This window comes from Nyctereutes procyonoides, unplaced genomic scaffold (assembly GCF_905146905.1).
Source record: "Nyctereutes procyonoides isolate TBG_1078 unplaced genomic scaffold, NYPRO_anot_genome, whole genome shotgun sequence".
Lineage (NCBI taxonomy): Eukaryota > Metazoa > Chordata > Mammalia > Carnivora > Canidae > Nyctereutes > Nyctereutes procyonoides.
Window position 1 is genome coordinate 53406333 of NW_026575049.1, and position 23829 is coordinate 53430161.

Sequence of the window (23829 nt, forward strand, 5' to 3'; positions counted from 1 at the left end):
TTATTCTGACCTAGTCTTCACTCCTCTGAGACCATGTCATAACCCAGATGAGGTAGTCCCTTACCAGAGTAAGTAGTGCATTCAGCTTTGTCTTATCAGCAGATTATGTTGGTGATATTTGGCATTTAGAATTAGCCATTTCTTACACAGGACAGAAGAGTGTATAGATTAGTGGGAGAAAACCATTTTACCAAAAGGTAGAAGTAATGTTATTATAATTCCTCTTGAAGAGAATTTAATCTTTGGTTTTAATTCCACCCATGTTTTCCCGGTTTCCAGAATAGTTGGTATGTCACACGAGAAAAAGTATAAACAGACTGCCCTGGGTTACAGGAAACATCATGGGTTGGGCACTAAGATGAGAACTACCTACTAAACATATTCATTGTATAGTATAGTTTAGCCACCCTTAACTAACCCCTAAATCAAAACAGTTACCTTTGATATGAATAAGAGAGAGTCCTATAGTTTGGATAAATCCAGGAGATAATTTCAGATCTCGTCCTTATCCCTAAAGGGACCAAGCCACACAACTCTCATAATAACTATCATTTACTGAATACTTACTGCTTATTGAATGCATATTATGAACCAGAGTATGAAAATATGTGATCACTCTTAGTTTTCGCATCAGTTTTCTATGGTGGAAGCTACAGCTATCATTTTCCAAAGAAAGTGATTCGGAGAGATTAAGGAAACTTCCCCGACATCAAATAAAAACATCCCTCCATCTCAGTCACCCTCTCTTGAAACGATGAATTGCTTTCTTCATTGTAGAATTATCCTGTCCATTTGACTGTTCACCTGTTAACTCTGTTTCCCCAACATAAATTTGTACCTCAGAAGATTAGGGAACTTGCCACTTATCTACCCTTATATCATTATTGCTAGGATAGTCCCCAGGACATAGTAAATGTACAGTATATTAAATGGCTATGGTAGAGATTACAAAGGGCTGAGGGCTGAAATAGGAGTTTAGAAAGGTTCTTATGTAATTCTGATATGTATACCCCACGCCCCTTCATGAACATGCCTGGTATAAATATCTACTCTGACAAAAACTAAAAGGAAAATAAAATATTTTTATATTTTAGAGGGAAAAAAGGTAGAAAACTCATATGAAAGTTCACTTTGACTGACAAAAGTGATAATCCTTTAGTGATGAATTTGTTAGCTTACAGTAAACTGCTACTAGAATATATCAATATTGCTGACTGGTTTTTAAAGATTACTGTTTCAGTGTTGTTTTCACATTGAAATTTCTTTCCTAGCCTCTAATAGTGGGTGACAACCTGTGGGGAGTGGTAGGTAGGAGTAGAAGAGTTCTGTAGAGATGACTTAAATAAAAATTCTCGTTGACTAAGTAATTCCATACTCCCCCAATCCTTCTCAGCTTCTAATAATTTCTAATCTACTTTGTTTCTACAAGTTTGCTTATTCTAGATGTTTATTATAAGTGGAAGCATTTGGTTTTCACCAAATTGTACACCACTACTAAACTGTTTTCCACAGCGACTGCACCATTTTACATTCCTACCAGTAATGTATGCGGACTCCAATTTCTCCACATCCCTTCCAACTATCCATTATTTTTCCATTTTTTGGACTACAGAGATTCTAGTAGACATGAAATGGTATTTTTGTTTTTTCAAGCATCAGTAAAACATATATGGTCTTATTGAATTCTCCACAACTGAAGCTATCACAGACCTGTTTTGAATCGGTATTCTCAAAATGTCAGGCATGAGGCCTAAAAGAAGGAATGTTCTTCACTCAAATCAATTTGCTCACTCAAATCAATCTACTAACTGGCTGGCAGCCAGTTACCAGCTCCTGGTCTGTAAGCAAGAAAGTCTTTTTCTTCTTCTTCTTCTTCTTCTTCTTCTTCTTCTTCTTCTTCTTCTTCTTCTTCTTCTTCTTCTTCTCTTCTTCTTCTTCTTCTTCTTTCTTCTTCTTCTTCTTCTTTTTCTTCTTCTTTCTTCTTCTTCTTCTTCTTCTTCTTCTTCTTCTTCTTCTTCTTCTTCTTCTTGTTTTAAAGCTCTGAATCCTATGGTATATTTAGCTCATGTCACTATATTTGCCTTAATATCCTTAAGAAATCTCTGTACCCTCTAAAAGACTTGTGTACATTTTTTAGAAATATACTGAGGCTAGATCTTACACCCTAAAAGATACTGTAGTCAAAGAAATAGTATAGGTCAAAAAATAAAAATAAAAAAAAAGTTCCAGCTGCAGTTGTACTATTAAATTTCTCACATTGTTTTTACTATGAAAGCAACAATTCAAGACAAAATAACAATTCAAGCAAAAAATATGACTGCATTTATGATTCCCTCATTTCAATCAATAAATTAGGAAACTGGCATTTAGAAAGAATGTGTAACCTGTCAAAGTCACAGATAAGTAAGAAGGAACTTGGCTTGAAGGCCAGGTCAGACTCCAGAGTTAAGCCTCCAAGTTGTTGGCACTCTGCCATTCCTCTTCCTGGTACTAGCATTCCCTGGGAAAGCCATTCCTCAATGAGCCAGGATTATCACCTTGCGTGCACAAATTTAAAAATTCTAGTTACATATTTGAGAAGAACTGTCTCCCACTTCTGTGAATTGGCTTGGCAGGCAAGTGGTTGGCTTGCTCTTCACCTACAATTTTAGAGGGGAAAATGTTAGAAGGAAAGCTGATGGCTAGTGAGCTCTGAAATAAAAACCTAGATAAAAAGCCTGTAGGGGTTTCCTGTTAACATTCCAGAAAGATTCACACAGGAAGACTCTAGAGCTTTGTATGATTTAGTTTGTTTCAAATTTCCCCCTATTTGTTATGCTGCTAAGACTCAAAAGTGATTAGGAGGAAACAATAGAACAAATCTACCATGCTTTGTCTTCATAGGGTGCAAATATGGCAGGGTCATCTGTGTCCCCCTGCATGCCTGGGGTCAAGAACACAAGGGTTAGTGTATGGATCGGCCATTTTAGGGAGGACAGAACAACTGGCTTACATGAAGGGAGGAAAGGAGTCTGCTCAAGTTGATCGAAAATTGAGGAAGGAACTTGTCTTTTTGTTTTGTTTTGTTTTTATTGAAGTTCGATTTGACAACATATAGTATAATACCCAGTGCTCATCTCATCAAGAGGAAGGGACTTGTCTTATCAAAAGTAAGTCCCAGCTGGTTCCCCACATGTAGCACTTACTATGTCTTAACCATCATCATTCATTGTGTTGCTCTTGACAGAAATGTCTTTCTTTCCAGTTACTTCATAGGATTCTGCAAAGTGCAACTGAAATCTTTCCACTTCCAGAACACTGTTGATCTCTCTCTGATTTCCAGCATGTCTGTAATGCTATGGCATATGTACCCTGAACTATGTAACAAAGAATATAATTTGACAGTTGGCCAAGAAGGCCTTAACATTCCCCTCAACAAAATTTTAGACAGGTTTCTTCCAGTCTAAAGGAAGGCTCCTGACCTCCCTTTTCCTAAAAGCATTTACTTTAGAAAACTTGGGAATTGTAACTCATTTCTCTGTCTCTTTGAGATGTAAATCTTTTTTCTGGATTCTTGCTAGTTTTACAACCCAGGAATGACTCTCTCAAGAACTGGGGAGACAACCTTTTGACATGTGATCATCAAGAAAGCGGGTCCAAAATCCCAGTCATTGTGGGATGGCAGAAGGCTAATCTTAGTAAGTACCAATTAGCAGCCACAGAGGGCCTAATCACTTTGACCAATTTCTCCCACCGATGTCCTCTAGTACTTTCTACTAGTTCATACCAGCTATCAAAACTCTCCTGCCTTTTCTTTCAGTGGAAAGTATTTAACCCCTCTCTCCTATTACAACAGTCTTGACTCTTACAATAATCTTGAATAAAGTCTTCTTTGTTTATTTAACCTGTCTGGTGCAATTTCTCTTTGACACACTGTCTTTCGAATTTAGCAGTTGTTTTCTGTGTATTAATTTTCTGGAGCCAGAATGTAAGATACTGAGTTAGAATGTATAATTAAATAATCTGGGTCTTTCTGGAAAGTTTTCGGTTAAAATATTCCATCTCTTCCTCGACCACTTCCACTTTTCCCAAAACTATGTCCCCACCCCTAATCTTCGACATACTATATGTCTGAATTCTAATCTTTGGAAAAGTACATATTTGGGGCCTCCCTCTCACACTGCTTCTAACAAGGGACTAAGGAGCAGTCAGTCAATACCAACTTCTTTGGTAGTCACATGCCGAACCTCAGAAAACAGACGACACATGCACCCACAGTTTTTATCCACCGTAACTATTTTAACTCTTTCCTGCTTCAGTCAGATTAGGCTCAGAATTCTTTCAACCTCACATTCCAGAGAGCTGGTTTTGTTCAATGTGGTTCCACACACAAATTAAAACCGATTTGCCCTTCTTAGACTAAACGAAGTCCTTTAATCTAAAGTACAAATGATTTTGAACTGTCTTTTGACAAGTTTCATCACCTCTATGCTTAAAGGATGATTTATTATATGGTGAGTAAATTATTTCACATTCTTAAAAAATCACTATCAAAGAATAAACTGTGTTTTTCCCCCCACACACATATTTGAGTTGTGAAATCACTGGCAGAGGGCATCTAAAATTAAACAGACCAAAAACATGCTCAAAAACAACAGATTTTGTTTTCTTGAGAGAACTTTTCCAGTCAGTATATCTTCCTAGGAAAATAAAGCCTTCCGATTGTGATTGCCTGGAAATTTTCCACTGCTTTTCTGAGGGAATGGAGCTGGAGTAGAATGTTCTTCATTCTAACAGGATCACTCTTTCTTAATACCTTCCTATGCCGTAGGGTTTAGAATGTTAAGAAAAGATACAAGAATCACTCTAGCAGACTATATGAAACAGGGATCACTAAGAAGATGCTTTTCTAAGATAGAAATACAAGAATTGAAGAACTGAGGGACATGAATCCACCATACAGCCACTTAGTATCCATTGTTTTCTGCCTTAAAGGGATTACATATTTATTGCTAAAAAAAAAAAAAAAAAAAAAAAAGGAGGGAGGTGAGATTGGTTTCAAGGTTGATTCCTAGATGAATTAATTGCCAAGATTAAAAAAAAAATGAGATGAGGGGACGAGAGTCTCCCAAGAATTCTCAAAAAAAAAAAAAAAAGTCCCAACTCCAGTCAGTCTTTTATATCAGGGTATACACTTCACCCAAGTTGAGTGATACGATGTTCATGGAATTTGGAATTGAATATTAACTTAAAATAAAGATAATTCATGAGAAATGAAAGATCTTCCAGGTGAAACAGGCAGATAAAACATAAAGGAGAGACCAATGGGAGGTGGAAAGAGAACAGAAACAAAGCAACTACCCAAGGTTCTCACCTTTCTATTGCCTTTTTCCAGGTCCTTATGAGAGGCCTTTAAATTCTGTGAAATTAAACTATGTCTTAAATTCACATTTTTTTTTTTTTTGCTAATGGTGGCTTAAATTATTTTTTTCAATTAAAAATAAAAGATACACTAAGACACTCCTAACTGTGTGCCTTTGTTTTTATTATCAGTAACAACAGAAAACACTTCAAAGGGCTTAAAGATCTTCTTAGCAATAAAAAGCTAAAGGGGAAATTGCTCAGCTATGTTAGTGATGGTCTGAAAGTCAAGGAACCCAGGTGGAAGGGCAGATGGTTGTAGCCAGAAGGGCAGAGAATGGGCCAAGTTCTTGGAACCCATGGGATATAGAGATGGAAGATGAATAAAATGTTGGCGGGGACAGATAACTGGCCTCACAGGATTTGACCAGGGAAAAGGACCTATTCTCTCATATGGTAGTTTTACAATATAACATTTGAAATACCTTCTTAAATAGATTCTAGAATATTATACACAAGGGGAGCTCCACAACTCTCTCTTCTTCCCCATGCCAGACAAAGAAGGCAAGAGGAAGGCAACTCTAAGCAAGGATGGGAATGATTCTTTCTTTTCTCTGGCCAATTTAACATGTTTTTAAAGGGATTTATTAATTTGAAAGAGAGAGGCAAGGGGCAGGCAGAGGGTGAGGGAGAGAGAAAGCCAAGCAGACTCTGTGCTGAGCCCTGAGTGTGGAGCCCATCACAGGGCTTGATCTCATGACCCAGAGATCATGACCTGAGCCTAAAGCACAAGTCGCTTCTCATTGCTTCGCTTTTCATTTTATTTTGTTGTTACATAAGAATAGAGAATTAAAGTATAATTTTTTTAATGAATGAAACATAAGTTTGCCTATCTGCTCAGACCTCAGCAGAGAGCCAGATTTCTGCCACTGTTTTGATTGTCAAAAAGACAGAAAGATTCTGGACCAAGACCTTTAGCAACTTAACTTCTTTGAACTCCGTTTTTGCTTAGGGAGAAGGATGGTTATATTTGTCTTCACACAATCTCAGAGTTGAGAAAAAATAGAAGTTATCAAATATAATTTCTCATTCACATATGCATACTGCTTGTGTCAATATTTGCTTGATATTTTTATTTAAATTCACTTTTGGAGGGGAATGCATAATTCACTTTTTACCTTTTCACAGTATTTAAAAAAATTAATATCACTGCCATGAATAAAAAACAGATAGCATATTCACAAATAGAAAGTATTAATTTAAGAAAATGTTCATCTGAATACCACCTAAAATCAACCAGTATATACATTATTCACTATCTCAGTGATGTATCATCGTTTCCTCTTGCCATCTACAAGGGTATCATAAGATATCTTTCAAAATGCTGTGCTAACAAGCAGGTAGCTATTGTTCCCAAAGCGGTTCCCCCAGAAAAGAAATCTCAATTAGTCTAGTTTGGTTTGTTCTTAGGAAGCCTACCTTGATTCCCTATTAGTATTCACTACTGAAAACGACCCAGAACCATAAAGATGCTGTGACACTTGCAAGAGGAATGGTTCTTTGTAGAATAAATATGTTGTAATGATCTTTTTCTCTATTGTCTTAAGACTGTCTGTCTGTGTTGACTAGTTGCACAAAGGAACTTTTAGACATTCTATATGCTCACGTTTCTTCAACCGCTTACTGAACAAAACAATTTCACAGTAGGATATCAGTGAAGATTTTAAAATGGAAATCTGCATGAAAGCACTGCAATAACATGCTATCATTGCTCAGAGAGAAAGAATCCTTCACATCCAGACTCTCAAAGGCTCCTTCTATGATTATCTGCAGTGGAACAGGTCACTTATATTTCTCTGTATCAGAGTCACAGGTTTCAGTTAGCCTGTGTGTTTTACTTCTGAACTTGCAAACCAGAGTGAGGCTTATAGGGGAGATGGTATTGAAAATTATATGTGAGATCTCTTTTTGTAGTAACCTATCTTTATTCATGTCTTAGCTTTGTGCAAGAAACAGACCCAGAAAAAATAGAGCTAGAAGCCCCATCAAACATTCATATAATTAGGACTCTGGGCTTAAGGAAGAAATCTCTTTTATACCTATGATAAACTCGGGTGTTTAATTTTCCCTGCAACCAAGCATATCCCTTTCTGGATAAATTGCTCAAAGAGGTTCTCTATATAACTTGTTATCCATAAACACAGGCATCCTAATCTGTATTTGTCACTGTTATTTTCTTTAATATGTAAGTCAATTATAGCAAGCTTTAAATAGAGCAGCATAATGAGAAAATCTTCTCATAATTGAAGAAAAAAGAGTAGAGAACTTACTGCCAACATGAAATGTTAATTTTGTAAACACTTTATGGACTTTTCCTAATTTCTGTGTCTTAGTCAGACTGTAAGTTTTTGCAAAATAATGTTTTTAATGAAATTTCCCCATTGAGTGCAATTTTCTTACTTTAAATGATGACTACATTTTGAATGTGAAACGTCTGTAAAATTCTCCTTGGCAAAAGGCAAGATTGAAATCACTTCCATTTGCAGGAAATTGTGTGATCAGCATGGCAGATATAGCAATAGATATCTCCCTTCCTTTTAAACTTTGAGACCCAGAAGCTTATTATTTGAATAGCTATAAAAATTGTCACTTCATTTCAAAATTCAATGTTGCCATTTAATACAGAATTATATTAGATTTCAAAAAAGAAAAAAAAAATGGATGAATAAGGAAAAAAACACATGTTCACACACACACATACTTTTTTTTTTCCTACCAGAAGTTAAAATTGCATTTCACTTAACTGACTAAAAATACGGAGCGTAACCTCTCTTCTATATTAATGCATCTTCATGTAAGATCTGTTTTAGTATGCAGACATATCCAAATGCTAAATTCCACAGAACAGTGCAAGGAAAAAAAATAAGAAAATCCAATGGAAACCTACCACTGGAAGTGGAGTGTATTCCTCTTGCTTTGCACTGCAGTAGAATTCACTCAATGGAGTATATTCAGAGTAGCAATGACCTAACTTTAAGCTATATTGTCTTACATATTTTAAGCCACACTTCGTTTGAAAGAACAGACTGGTTATTTCCAAGATGTCTTACTGAATACTTATTATAGTTTGAGGAAAATGAGACTTGGTGCTTGGCAAAACAGCCAAAGGCCTTTTGTTTTTCTGACTACTATTCAAATCTTACTTGGCCCAACTTGACAGTCATTGTTTCTGAAAACTTTAACAGGTTTCCATAGGTGGTGTGATACCTTCAGTTTTCTTCCAATTGGGATTCTAGCTCTACAGCTAATGCAGGCAACAAGGGACTTGAAAATATACTATTTTTACAACTATAAAAGTTATTTGTTTGGCTTTCCAGCTCCTACGCTATGTAGATGACATACAGGAGTAGAAGAAAGAGCAATAGACCAGGACAGGTTTTTTGTTTGTTTGTTTTTTAGATTTGGCAAGCACCAGGAAACTATTTAAAAGATAGATTATAGGGCCCTCTCTCCAGAGAGATGAATTGTGTCTGGGGTTCATGCCGGGAAACCTGTATTTTGAAAAACCTCCTCAAATTATTCCTATACCGGACATCCAGTTCCACTTCAAGTATTCTCTCTGAACACCTTGGAGTAGGGACTAAATTACTAGAATACCAATAGTACATGACAGGGAAGAGGGTGAGTATGTTTGTAGAAGATATTCTTCCCTCAGAGTTGTGTACCTTTCTACTACTATTCCATGTTATGTGCACTTTCTATCTTAAGTGTCATTTCAGCAGAAGAAAGGATGACTGGGTATTTACTTGAGCTGCATATAGAGTACTACAGATATATGTTCATAAGAATTTGTTCTCCTAATGTCCCAATGGATACCTATAGTTCCCCTCTCCCTTGCTCTGCATGTGAAGATGATGATTCTGTGGGGTAATTGGAAAAAAAAAAAGAAAAGAACACTGTGTGCAATGAGCAACAGGGTATGAGTAGTCATTTTCCCACCTAGTAGGAAGCCGCAGTTTCTAAGAATGCATTTCGTTAGGGCCATAATTATGCAGAGGACAGTTGGTTGTTCTCAGTTTTCCCTGAAGACAGAATGAAAGATAATAAGCTTCAACCATTCAGGTAATGCTTACATTGCTGGGAAGTAAGCTTTAGAACTACCGGGAAGAACAGTCTGATGACAAAGTGCTTCTAGTTTTGGCTATGGAAGAGGACATTGAGGGGATTCTTTTTTTTTTTTTTTTTCTTATTTATGATAGTCACAGAGAGAGAGAGAGAGAGAGAGAGAGAGAGGCAGAGACACAGGCAGAGGGAGAAGCAGGCTCCATGCACCGAGAGCCTGATGTGGGATTCGATCCCGGGTCTCCAGGATCACGCCCTGGGCCAAAGGCAGGCGCTAAACCGCTGCGCCACCCAGGGATCCCATTGAGGGGATTCTTACCTTAAAAACTAGATAGCTTCCCAACTGGCTAGAAGGCAAGAGGGAGACTGAGGAAATTACTCAAGACTGCTTGCAGCTCTGTATATTTATGGTTAACTCCTTTAAAACAACCTCAGAAAACAGATTTCTCCCTCAACCTGCCCCTATCTGCTTACTTGTTTTTCTTATTTAGTGTATTCTATCAGAGTAACTCCAAGAGAAAAGCTTTTCTGAAAGAAAAGGTGAGATAAAGAATAACCTGGTCAGTGGGGGAGGGGGGGGATGATTTATTCTTGCCTTATAACTTAAAGCAAATCTAGTATCAATATATTATCAATGTTTCCTCCAAATTTTGTATCAAGACAAGTGTGTATAAAAAGAGGTATTTATTCTTAATTGCCTAGAAATGTTTATCTTAGGCAAGTGTCATAATTTGAAGAACATTTGTGATACTTCATCTAATTACTTTTGTGTTTTAATTCACTTAATTTTTCCTCTAAGGGCGTTAACATTCTCTGGTCTTTCAGAGCCATGATATACAAGTTATCTTCCATTTCAATATGACATTCCTGTGTAGGAATTCTTACGGTATGACTAGCTTAGATATTAGGTTTTGAATCACAAATAATTCTCAGAGAACTAGCCCATTTTCACATTAATTGTCACATCCAATGTACCAGACACAACTGGGGACAAATGCCCTTTTATATTGTTATCAATGGCTGTCTTTCTGCAATTACTTTTAGATCAAGCTGACAAAAGTCTTGAACCAGTCTAAATGTAAACACTGAATATTACAGTACTGCTTTCTTTTATAGTTGCATATGTATTGAAGATACAGATAATATTTTAATTACTTGGGTGCTTTGTTGAGAGATGACTTGATGAATTCACTTCAAGGTAAGCGTTGAGCATGTGTGCCCTCTGAACCAGTTTTTAGGAAAAGTAGGAAAGTGGGATGCCTGGGTGGCTCAGTGATTGAACACCTGCCTTTGGTTGGCTCAGGGTCCAGGGATCGAGTTCCGCATTAGGCTCCCTGCAGGAAGTCTGCTTCTCCCTCTGCCTATTTCTCTATCTCTGTGTCTTTTATGAATAAATAAATAAAATCTTAAAAAAAATAAAGGGTAGGAAAGAGAACTTCATATTGCCAGAATGAATTCAGGAAGGAGGGGGAACTTGGCTGAGGGGGGCACTTGGTGGAGAGGTCAGAGAAAAAGCCTTTGGCAGCTGCACGGCTGGGAAAGAACTTTGGTGAAGAGCTATGGCTAGCAGTATTTTTTATGGGTTGATTTCAGATGTGAAAAATGATCTTCCTTTCCCATTCTAAAGGATGATCACTGGTGAATTCTATGTGGCTCACTGATGCTTTTGTGGAAGTAGATTCTGTTTGGAGGGCTTATAGAGAAAAATGAAGAGGCAGTTAACATCTAGGTTTTAGAAGTGTATACTCAGAGACTAACCTCTTTGAAAAAAGATACATGAGGACATCAATTTCTCTGGAGAGTGGGTCATCATTCCCCATGAGTCTACAGTTCCTCAAGGTCTCGGTCAAGGCCTTTTTCTCCAGGAAGCCATTTCTGATTATCCCTTCCTTAGTGATCTTCCTCCCTTTTGAATTCATACAATTCTTACAGCTGGTGCCATTTAATTTAGCATGTAATTCTACTGCCTTATAGAAGATTTAATACAAATAGATGGAAAAACAGAATGGAATCCAGACCAAAGCCTAGCATCCTTATTATTCATTCAACCCAGCACTAGATGATGAGGGTTTACAACACCTGCTGAAACATGATGCAATCTGATGCAAGGATCTTTTTTTGTTACACTTTCACATGTGATTCTGGGTGCTTTGATTAGAGGTAGACATCACCATTTTACCAGTGGGTAAATCTTTTCTTTTCCTAACATCTAAAATTAGTGAGGGTGGGGACAGAGAACTCAGCATGTTTTATCTACACAGATTTCTTTTTTAAAGATTTTATTTATTTATTCATGAGAGACACACAGAGAGAGAGAGAGAGAGGCAGAGACATAAACAGGCTCCATGCAGGGAAGGGAGCCCGATGTGGGACTCGATCCCGGGACTCCAGGACCATGCCCTCAGCCAAAGGCAGAGGCGCAACCGCTGAGCCACCCACGCGTCCCTACAGAGTTTTGTTTTTTTTTTTTTTCAGAATGCATCAAGACAAATTTTGGAGTGAAATGCATCATTGTTTATGGTTAGATATCAAAAGGCTGGTTGAATTAAGCTCTACATATTCATCAATAGGCACTGCCAATAAAGACACAAATAAAGCAAATTAATATTTTTTAAAACTCTGTCTTTGGAAAATTTCTATGTGGTTTTGATGAACAAAACACTAACATAAGAAGCAGTACCATTGTCTCAGTGTTTGGGCACAATCATTCTCAAGGACATCTGTGCTGTCTTTTCAAACTTGGAAGGCTGCTATCTGAATCAAACCCAGACTCCTTTGTTGGGGAAAAAAAATCTGAATTTTGAGATTTCCATTTAAGTTGAGAAACAGCTTTCTCTCCTCAAACACAAGATGCAATTTATTTTACAGTGAGATTATCAGCAGTGATTGGCTTGGAAATAAAAAAGTCTTGAATAAAAGCACCACATATCAAAAGGCTACTTAAAAAAGTTGTTCTTTGCTAAGGCAATGGAGCACACTATATATTTGCAGATCATTCTATTATAATTTCAGTCATACTATGCAGACTACTTAAGCTCAAGCTATTTGACACCTGAAAATTCAGGATTTTATTTTAGAAATCAAGATGGTTGAAATTGGACTTGTAAATATGGTATCTGCATTTCAATATAAAGTCGTACCATTTTATCTAGAATAAAACTCACCCAGCAAAGTCTCAATGCGACAACGATTTACTTAGGGGCCCAGAAAGTGGCTATCGGCAGAGATTCCATTTTTCTCAGATGAAAATATTGAGTGAAGTGTACTTCCTCTTTGATAGGAAGTCCAACTCAGAGATAAACTTTTGATGGATTCATTAATAGCCTGGCCTGTAAATCTTATCTCCACGGAGATCTTAAAGCAAATGGCATCATTCTTTCATTATGCTGAGGCCCTTACCATCCTGTTCTGAGTCAGAGCTTCAACCTAATGGCCTAAGAATATTGAAAAAGTGAAGACAGAAAGGAAATACATTTTCTTTTTTTTTTTTCCTCTCTCTCAATGCTCACTTTACATGTACAGTTATTGGCTCTGGGTCCAGGGAAGTCTTTGGTCTCTGCATACAGAATTCATCCATTCTATGTCTTACAATACCCCACCAGATCTCTTCATTCCCCCAAATCACCAGTGCCTTTAGCAGAGGCTGGAGGTAATGTAAAGAAGTGAGATTTAGCAAGAGGGGAGAAGGAGAATTTCTAAATGTTAGCTGAATGCCACAGTACACTGCATCATCTTGTTAGGTTCAAATAAGAATTATTTCTAGGGACAATATGGAATTACTGAAAGCAAGAAAAACAGGTAGTTTTACAGAAAAACAAAATGATTATTCAGAGAAACAGAAGAGGTGTAAAACAAAGAGGAAGTCTTCAACATCTGTTTTTTTGGGGTGAGTGAAGGGAAAAGTCTAATAGAATCATATACAAATGGGTTTTAGGTTTCTGTGTGTGTGTGTGTGAAATGAACAAGTTGGAAGGGTGCTGTGGGGAAGGTGTGGACAAAATGCTTGTCAGTGATAATCATTGCTGGTAAAAAAAAATAAATCATAAGATATACTCAACTCTCCCTTTCAAGTAACTTGAACACAAGGAGAAAAGCTTCACAATTTTTTTAATACTCAGAATGTCATTTCCTTCTAAAAAATGAATGTTCATGCTATATTGGATACATATTTATCAATTAAAGCTAGAGCTAAATATTTATGTTTATCCCCTTATATAAACTGTGGACACTAATACAGCAGTCTTTTCCCTATTGCAATCCAATTCCAATTCAGCATAGGAAACTGTCCTCATATCTTGTTCTTTCTAAAGCCCTTATTATATAACACAGTTTGTGTTTTTTTAGTTTTTATTTTTGTCTTTGATTTTGATGAAAAAAAAAAAAAAAAAAGATGGGGATGCCTGGGTGGCTCAGCAGGAGAGCGTCTGCCTTTGGCTCAGGGCATGATCCTGGAGTCCCGGGATGGAGTCCCACATTGGGCTCCCTGCGTAGAGCCTGCTTCTCCCTCTGCCTATGTCTCTGCCTCTCTCTGTATCTCTCAGAATAAATAAATAAAATATTTTTAAAAAAGATGGATGAAAACCTCTGGTTATGACTCTCCATCAATCAACAATTACTTAGTGGTTATCCACAACATGAACAGTCCACTGTACTAAGTTGATTTGGTGATAAGAGGAAAAAGACACTGTTTCTGACATAAACAACATGTCAACATCAGGGAAAAAAAAAAACCGTGAGGTAAGTTAATTATCTTTTTAGCTGTCTATTTGTTTGAATTTTCAGAACCTCAGACCCTGTACTAATAGCTTCAGCCCAATATTTTAATTCTACTTATGGACATCAGAGGCTAAACAAGATTTTTTGTTGGCAAATTTAATTTAAATTTAAAAAATGTAAAAAACAAAACAAAAACAAACAAAAAATAAATAAATAAACAAGATTTTAGGGAAGGGGAGATCAGAAAAAGACTTTCGGGTTTAAGGGGTGGGCTGAAGAGGTCCTTAAAAGGTAGAAGGCCATTTCTCATCAAGAAAGCAGCACATGCAATGGCTTAGACCTAGGATTTAGGTGGGGTATCTGGCCACTTGGGGAGAGGACATTAACCTACCAAGCTGGGAAGGACTCAGGAAGCATAGGTGACAGAGACAGGCTGAGAAAGACAGACAGAGGAGTTTATATTTGATACACAAATTATTCTTTCGTTTCACCCTCACTGACCATTTCCTGAGTCCCTCTCCAGGCCAGGTCCTGCACAAGAGCCCCAAAGTGAGACAAACAGGCACGGCCCAAACTACACAGAGTAGAGACTAAGACTAAAGGGCCAGACTTGGAACCCTATTCAGGTTAAGTGTTTACAAATTCAACATAAAGAAGGAAGAGGAAGAGAACATTCTTTATCAAGGAGAATATGATCTTCAATGTCATTCAGTTTTATATGTGGTAAGATATTTTATAAAGGGGTTTGTAATATTAAAATAACAGCACAGGAGTTTCAATAAAATGTTTCCTTTTAAGATACTCAAGGAAAGAACAATGAGCCAACTTTAAGAAGAATTATTGGGTCTATCAGATGACTTTTCTGAAATGATTATCAAAAAGACATCCGATCCTTATAAAGACTAAGATAAATAATTATACCACTGCAGTAATTTCAGGTCTGAGCTGCTTCCTGAATGCTGCCCCAAATAAAGGTCTTCAAAACACTTTCCAAATATGCTAATTAGCTGAGTGGGTTTGTGTGTGTTTTAAACTATATTGAGTTTCGGAGCCAATCTGCTTCACAGTCAGCTGAGGGAATAAAAGCACAGCTTGATCTGAGGTTAGCAGAGCGAAGGACAAGTGCATTTTGTCCCCTTTTACACCCTGTAGCTTCACTGTGTGTCTGTGCACTACTCTCTGAAGATTAGGCTGTAAACGCCCATACGTTTTGAGACTTAAACACAAAAGCTTTTGATATAAGGTATTTCCTAAAAATATCCAAAAACAATTTAATGCGTTCTTGAAGCTGAAGCACAGAACTACATTTTCCTGTCCCTGTCCACTGTCCCTTCCCACCCTATTACAGTGATTTCCAAATGAATAGCATTGGGTTGATTGCTTATTAGGCTGGATAATGGCCTAATTTATTATAGAAACCCTAGTCAAATATTTTTTAAAAAGGCAAAATCCTGCTGATTTATCAAATTCTTTTGAGACATAGGCTTTATGTGCAATAAAACTCTTCTAGAACATAGTGAACTTATGAGATGGGAGATCTTTGTCTCATTGGCACGAGCATTTAAAAATAGAGCACCACACCTCAGGTTGAAATGTCAAGCCTGAGATGACTGTGTTTAGATGGGTGTGCAGGACACCTAAGTTAGTCTTAAATCAGTGTGCAAACAGCAGGACTAGTGTTTCTGGATCTCTACTGTGCACAAGTGTCCACCTGTCTTATTCAATTTAAACACAAAAGGCTATTAGTCCTTTTGGGTAAAAAAGGTAAGACAGAAAAAGAACCTCAGCTCATTCCTTTCCCTAGATATTTGGACTCACATACTCAATCATTCATTTATTAAGGAAATATTTATTAAGCACTGACCAAGATCCAGGTAATATAAAATGAACAAAACAGCAATGAACAAAAACAAATATTTCTGACCCTAATGAATTTTTTAAAAGCTATGAGTCAAACAAAAACATGAATTTCAGCCTGATTTCAAGCTCCTTGAAGTAGAGTACTGCCTTTTAATATTTTCATTCCCCAGTAGACTAGCTGAATGACTTATAAATAACAGGCACCTAATATATAGAAAGAAAAGGAGGTTTTAAAATAAAGATTATAAAGGTTAGTTTTAAAGTAATAATAATTACTATCATTTATCAAAATTATACTATGTTCTGAGCACTGATTGCTCAAAAGAATCTTTGGAAGTAAAATGTCAGGTGATACTTGGGCGGAGAACCTACAAAGAATCTGCAGATCTTCTAATACTGCCCTGTAACAACCATTTCTCACGGGAAACTGATACAATTAATAGACTATTGATTTTAAGGAAGGCATGCTAAGATCTTTGGTCCTCTTCCAAAAGCCTACCTATGTCAATGGGGAAGAATGTGCAGCATCTGAAAGATCTTTGAAAGTTGGTTTCTGATGAGTTGGTTTCTTTTACACTACATTAAAAGCAATGGTTTTCAAACTTTTTGTCAGCATCAGAAGCCTGGAGAGACTATTATGACACAAATTCCAGGGCTATGACTCTAGAGTTTCTAATTTAGCACATCTTAAGTGAAGCCAGAAATTGGCATTTCTAACAAGTTTGCAGGTAAGGTTGATTCTGCTTGGTCTGCTGACTGATTTTGTGAGCCACATATGGGGAAAAGCTCTCTCTAAGAATGTATGCTTGCTAATTCTTCTAAAATGGGGTGCATAGGGGGAGATGAACATGATGATTAGGGGAAAACTGGTCCCTCACTCTCCCAGACAAAGTAATAAGAAAGAAACATACAGATAAAACATTAAAGTCATTTAGCTTAATCTCTGAAAGAAAAATAAAAGGAGTGGAACAATTGTCTCCTACATCCCATCTCTTGCTTGTACTTGCAGAGCCCAATCAAAAGCTGCAAGCAAAGCTCTCTGGGGTTCACCTTCATATCAAAGTGAGCAACTGCAGTTTTAGGACCCAGGGATAGGTGGAACTGCAGAAGACAGCTAGGAGCAGTGCAAGGAATATTCGGGTGTTTTCTGCCAAAGTGGTAACTGGGGGATAAGGAGACAGAAACCCTTCTGACTAGTCTTGGTCTCTCAGTATCCTGCAAATTCTATTCCATTACTAAAGAATAAAAGTATAGTCTTATCCAAAAAGAAGGACGCTCAAATTGTGAAACATCCTAAGATTAGTAGATTCTTTTTCATCTTCTTAGTTTTACAAACAAGAAAACTGAAGCTCAGAGTGGTTATGCAGCATCACCATGGTCACAAAACAAGAAAGCAAAGAGCCTGGATTTAACCTAGATCTACCTAGTTCCAGAGACCATGTATGTATCCATTGTATTGTTCTAGTCCTGGCTACCCTCTGTGGCCTCAATTTTTAAAAATACTATTAAACTATTATTGAGTACATACTATATATCAGGTACTAATGTTTAGGTTAACTAATTTTAAAATAATCCTGAGGGGATGCCTGGACGGCTCAGTCAGTTAAGTGTCCAACCCTTAATCTCAGCCCAAATCTTGATCTCAGGGATCTTAGATCCAGCATAAGGATATTTGAAGAAAAAAAAAAAAAAAAACGATCCTAAGAAAGAGGTATCCTATAATTCCAAGTATACTGATTTTAAACATTGAGGATTAAATAACTTGTCAGACCTTGTAGAACCAGTGGCAAAAAAATGAACCCCAAAACAATTTTACTTCAGAGCTAGCATTTTTAGATTTTTTTCTTTCTGTATAATACCAGTTACCTTCCACGATTCTTCCAAATTGATCTGTCTCTCACTCCTTATTTCTAATTATGTTTCTATGAAGTTAGGTCCTCAGAATAAAATTTAATATGTACATGAAATATCCAAGAACGTAAAGATACCTACTGTTGAATACCAATTATTATAGAAAGGTAGGAAGAATTCCACCACATTGAAACTATGGCTGATGGCTGCATTAGGGATGATTTATATCTATATTAGAGTTTCAGTTAATGTGAAATGAAATGTATCCTTACCTTTTCCACTCTCAAAATGAAATGAACCTGAATAAATTATGAATTGTATACTTTCCAATGACAGCTTTTTTTGCAGTTAAATTGATTAAATAAATGTTATCATTCAATGATGAAGAAATAATTTTCTTGAGATAACTGACCAGGCAACAGAGTTAAAATTTCCTAAAAAACAAAACAAAACAAAAAACAGGAATCATCCACTCTGACACAACATGAACTGTTTTTAACATAAAGGTCATTTTCTTGCAGTATACGTGGCTATCATTACAGTAGATGTTAAAGTTTTCAAGTTATGGACTCTTCCCTAACTTCATTTAACAGCATGAGTAATAATTTCTAATTCACATGTTTCCTTAAGGGCAGATATGAAGTCAGGACAGGGAGGAGAAAGGGAAAATAGTGGTTAACAATGGAATGGTTAGAGTTAAAACAGAACTAGTCATCATCGGAAGTTATGGAAACCAGAGAGAGGTCGATTCATGTACTTCAGAAAATTTCAAATGGCTACAAATTCACTGGCTCCACAGAAAACAAAGGACAAAAACCAGAAAAGCAAAACAAACCAAAAATTATAATTCTTTGCTTCCTTAAAGTCCAACGAGATAAGGAGAAGGATCTCTTGTGGCACCATCACTAGTAACTGATAACACAGTGCAGGACGGATACTGCCTTTTCTCCAATAAGTGTGCACACTATTTGTTTGCATCTGTCTTTTGAGAATAACTGAAAGGAACCACCTCTAAAATGTTTTATTTCATTAATAAAATTCACTAACCTAGCTCTCTGAGGCAGTCCACCCTGAGCTCCGAGTTGCAGAGGCACATTTAACCTGACTTTGGCATCTCTCCTGCATACTACCACTAGCAGATAGCGCATTCTTACCTCAACACATCTGTCCAGGGGTCCTCCAGCCGACTCCTCAGCTGTGACTGGCTTCTGACTGGTCAAAGCACTGAGTCCTAGATGCTCACTGTCCCTATTAAGACCTGTACTTGGGAGTTCTTGAGACTCTATTTTAAACACCTGCTTAGATGGCTCCCTAAAATCAACGGGGGGGTTTTACTTTCTCACTGACATTGTGCAAATGCTCATTCACTGAGGGGAAATGGCTGAGAGGGGACAGATGGAGAACTGTGAAGAAATTAAAGGACCTTTAATGGATTAAAAACAAAAAGCCATTCTGCTCTCCAGGGTGCACATTTATTTAGCTAGATTTGCTTAAAAGTATTCTCAAGCTTCCAAATTCAATAGACCAGAATGACTTTAAACAGTTTTTTTTTTTTTCTGGTCTGCTGGAGAGATATGCCTTTATATGATTATTTTAATGAGAATTATCTATCAGGTAATTGCAATGTAAAGCTAATATATAAGTATGGCAGAGTATGTGAATTATGCAAGTCAAATGTCTCCAGAGTATCTTGAAAAGCACTTTGGCTACATTTTTACGTCTAACTAAACACTCCAACAGGCACAGGAGTTATTACTCTTGGGCAAGATTCATAAGAATGGGTGAAATTAAAAAGTATGATTTTCTGAAAGATTTGTGACAGCAATTAATTTTACAAGGGACGCATTTCCTACATCCCAAGAAAACATATTTACAGTACATAATAAGATGCACTTTTTTTTTAATTTTTATTTATTTATGATAGTCACACACAGAGAGAGAGAGGCAGAGACACAGGCAGAGGGAGAAGCAGGCTCCATGCACCGGAAGCCCGACGTGGGATTCGATCCCGGATCTCCAGGATCGCGCCCTGGGCCAAAGGCAGGCGCCAAACCACTGCGCCACCCAGGGATCCCTAAGATGCACTTTTTAAAGAGAAATGCTTCCACTAAAGTTTATAATGATCTGGACTACAGAAAAAATATAATTAAATTGCTTCTTTACAAGTTCTTTTAACAAGGTAATTTAATTGCATTTTTACCAAACCTGGAATAACTTTCAATCATTGTTCAGGTTTAACAAGAATTACAGAAACAGAGTTTTTAAAAGTTCTATAAATAGGAATATAATCAGATTTTTATCTTTGAGGATTATTATTGTTGTAGACCAATGATAATATTTATATTCTTTTTTTTCTTACTTCATATTATAAATGCAAGCCAAAAATTAGAGACTAATTGACCACATTTTATTTCCATTTTGGCAACAATTTTCCTATCCTGATGGTCAGTTGAGGAAACATTGGTTTATCTCCTCCCCACCCTCAGTATACACTTTTGCCCAAGAAGTGCCTTAAAATTCAAAATATAGTCATAAAGACAAAGGGAAGAACTAAAAAAAAGTATTTAAAAAAACTTATTATCTTTGAAAAAAATATTTCCTAAATACTAATTTGGGGATTTTAAACCAATTTCTAATGTAAAATGACAATAGTTTAAAGATGTAAATAAGTTAATATTCCACAATGTAGAAATTGCTTCTTAGTCAAGGCCCATTCTTCTTTAGGTGCCTCAGATACAACTATATCATATCACTTTTCCTTTTTGAAATGACATGATAGGGAGGCCCAGATGGCTCATTTGGTTGGTTAAACATCAACTCTTGATTTTGGCTCAGGTCGCCATCTCAGGGTTTTGAGATCAAGCCCAGCATGGGGCTCCAAACTGGGCATGTAACCTGCTTAAGATTCTCTCCCTCTCTGTTTGCCCCTTTCCCCTTCACACATGATCACTGTCTCTCTCAAATAAATAAATTGACATGATATTGTACTTTTCATACTGACATGTGATAAAATTCTTGTAATGCAAGAACTCTTCTAGTAATAAAACAATAACAGCCTCAAAGAATTTAGATGACCTGTGAGTCCTTTCTTTTAGGAAGACAGAAACTAATTTACTATAATGATCTTCAAGGTTATAGGGATGAAATTATTATTTATGTAATAGAAGTATGAGGAACTAATAGGTAATACCTTCATGATGACAAAATTACTCCTATTACCAACATAACCACTACCACCAACATGACAATTTAATTTTCCTTTTTTAATTTTGCTAAAGAACAGTTTGGGAGAAAATGCTATCAGTTAAAGTATACTGATTTAAAAGTAAACCAGAAAAAAAAAAAAACAGAAAATCACTAACCACATAAGTATTAATGCTTAAATTACTTTGAGGACAAAGGAAAGTTAATACAAATAAGAACTAATTTTCATGTTAAATACACATTAAATAAAATTTTAAAGAAACTTAACATGGAACTCTGACAAGTTTCAGAGGTTTAATCAGTGATATAATTACATATGTAGCTACTGATGACATAGCCTAGAAATTTTGTGTTAGAAAGTCATAATAAAATTTTACTTTAATTAGTCTATCTAATTAAAAATACTTATGTCACTAGATTTTGAATTCCAAAATGTCAGGTACAATGCATTATACCCCTCATATCCACCAAAATCCAAACATTCTTAGCTGTTTTAGGAACTCAACAATGTAAGTTGATTTGAAATTTCTAGTTAATTGACAACATAAGGCATTAAAGTTGAAGGACAAATTCTGATAAATTAGTTAAAAGCATTATTCATTAGTTTCATAAACAGTTCTAAGCACCTCCTCTGGGCTAGGTACCATAAGTTTTGTGAATGCAAAAGTGAATAAGACATTTATTTAAAAGCTCCTTGGATTTTTTGTTTGTTTTTGTTTTTGTTTTGTTTTTGTTTTTAAATAGGCTCCATGCCTAGCATGGAGCCCAACACAGGACTTGCACTCAGGACTCTGAGATCAAGACCTGAGCTGAGATTAAGAGTTGGATTTTGACTCTTGATCCAAGAGTCAAGTGACTAAGTTTCTAAGCCACCCAGGTCCCCTAAAAGCTCTTTAGTTTTTTAAAAATAACTTCTTATAAACTGACTGCCATTTCTACATAATTCTAAGTACCTAAAATGACACTGTGATTGATTCCTGAATATTATAAAAATTTACTGATAGATCAATAACATTTAGTCACCAATGCTGCAAACTGTTGGACCTCTGTATAGCATCCCTAGAAGTTCATATACTGCTGTGAATAAAGTCAATGTATTTTGCTGAATGATGTGCTAATGATAATTTGGGGGCACAGTATGATTTTAAAGTGTATTCTAAAGATACACATACTGTGTAAATATAGTGTTAATCACATATTTTATTGAAAAATTTTAATTTTTCAAAATTAAACAATTACCTGTAGTATATAGGACAAATCCCTAGTAATTAGAAAAGTCAGTTAATTAGATCTTTTTTTTTAAGATTTTATTTTATTTTATTTTATTTTTGAGAGAACAAGAGAGAGCATGAGTGGGGAGGGGACAGGAAAGCAGAAAGAGGGAAAATCAGGCTCCCCACTTAGCAGGGAGCCTAAGGCTGCCTTTCCCAGGATCTTGGGATCATGACCTGAGCTAAAGGCAGATGCTTAACTGACTGAGCCACCTAGGTGCCCCTAGACCTTTCATTTTTCTAATTATTCTGAAACATATCCAGAAATCTACGGAAACTATCTTAGGTATAGATGTTTTAGTTTAATTCTAAACAGGAGCGCTCTCCTTTCTCTGACTTTACTTCTGTATATTCATCAATTTAGCACTTAACATAACTTGCTCTTATATGTTTGAAATTTTACAAAGAAAATCTTTAAAAGTTCCACATTATCCCATTTACATGACTTTCTTTGAGGTTAACATGGATATGCAGGCTATCAAATGGACTTAAAAGGCTGAGAATCATACAACATTCTAAAAAATTGTTGTATCATTTTAAGCAGGACTTTATAAATATGAATAATAAATTATGCTGAGTAAGTTAAATAATCATTAATTCAGTTTTTGAGAAATATGTAGGCATATATCATATTGCTAGATCTGAATATGCTTAAGGATGTCTCTGATAAAATTCTAATTCCATATTTATTTAAATCAACTTTTCATCTTTCCTGTAGAGGACTGGGAGAAAGGAAAAACTCTTAATACAGAAAGTCTTTAAAAACATATCAGGGAGCTTTAATATTCTCAAGAGGGATGATGCAAAAAGAATTTCCAAATACGAGGATTTCCTTGGTTTGAACAGAGATGTCACATTCAAGTACTTTATTCATCCTTTAATGCAAATATATTAAACGCTACATCCCACACATTAAGAATTAATATTAAGAATTATACTATTCTTGGGGCGCCTGGGTGGCTCAGTTGGTTGGGCAACTCCCTTTGGCTGGGGTCATATTGCCAGAGTGCTGGGATCCAGCCCCAAGTTGGGGGTCCCGGCTCAATAGAAGCCTGTATCTCCCTCTTCCTCTGCCTGTCGCCCCCTACTTGTGTTCTCTGTCAAATAAATGAACAAAATCTTTTTTAAAAATCAATTAATTAAAGCAAGACGTTTTTACTCTTTTGAAGTACAGATGTAGTTAACTGTAGTTAACCTCTCTGTCAAATAAATTTTAAAAATCTTAAATAAAAATAAGAATTATACTATTTTTAAAAAGCTCTTTGTGGGATTCCTGGGTGGCTCAGTGGTTTAGCACCTACCTTCGGCCCAGGGCATGATCCTGTGGGATCGGGTCCCACATCAGACTCCTTGCGTGGCACCTGTTTCTCCTTCTGCCTGTGTCTCTTCCCCTCTCTCTCTCTGTCTCTCTCATGAATAAATACATAAAATATTTAAAAAAAAGCTCTTTGCGTATAATGTTCAG

The 23829-nt window shown here is 36.4% G+C and overlaps 1 protein-coding gene across 1 annotated transcript in view; it reads right to left on the reverse strand.

Moving 5' to 3' along the window:
• Positions 1–23829, reverse strand: part of LOC129512185 (neurexin-1-like) — a 233298-nt gene that overhangs the window by 51299 nt on the left and 158170 nt on the right. The window contains exon 5 of the mRNA XM_055329447.1: positions 19044–19200. Within this exon, the coding sequence (XP_055185422.1) occupies positions 19044–19200 (157 nt within the window). The remainder of the gene's footprint in view (positions 1–19043; positions 19201–23829) is intronic.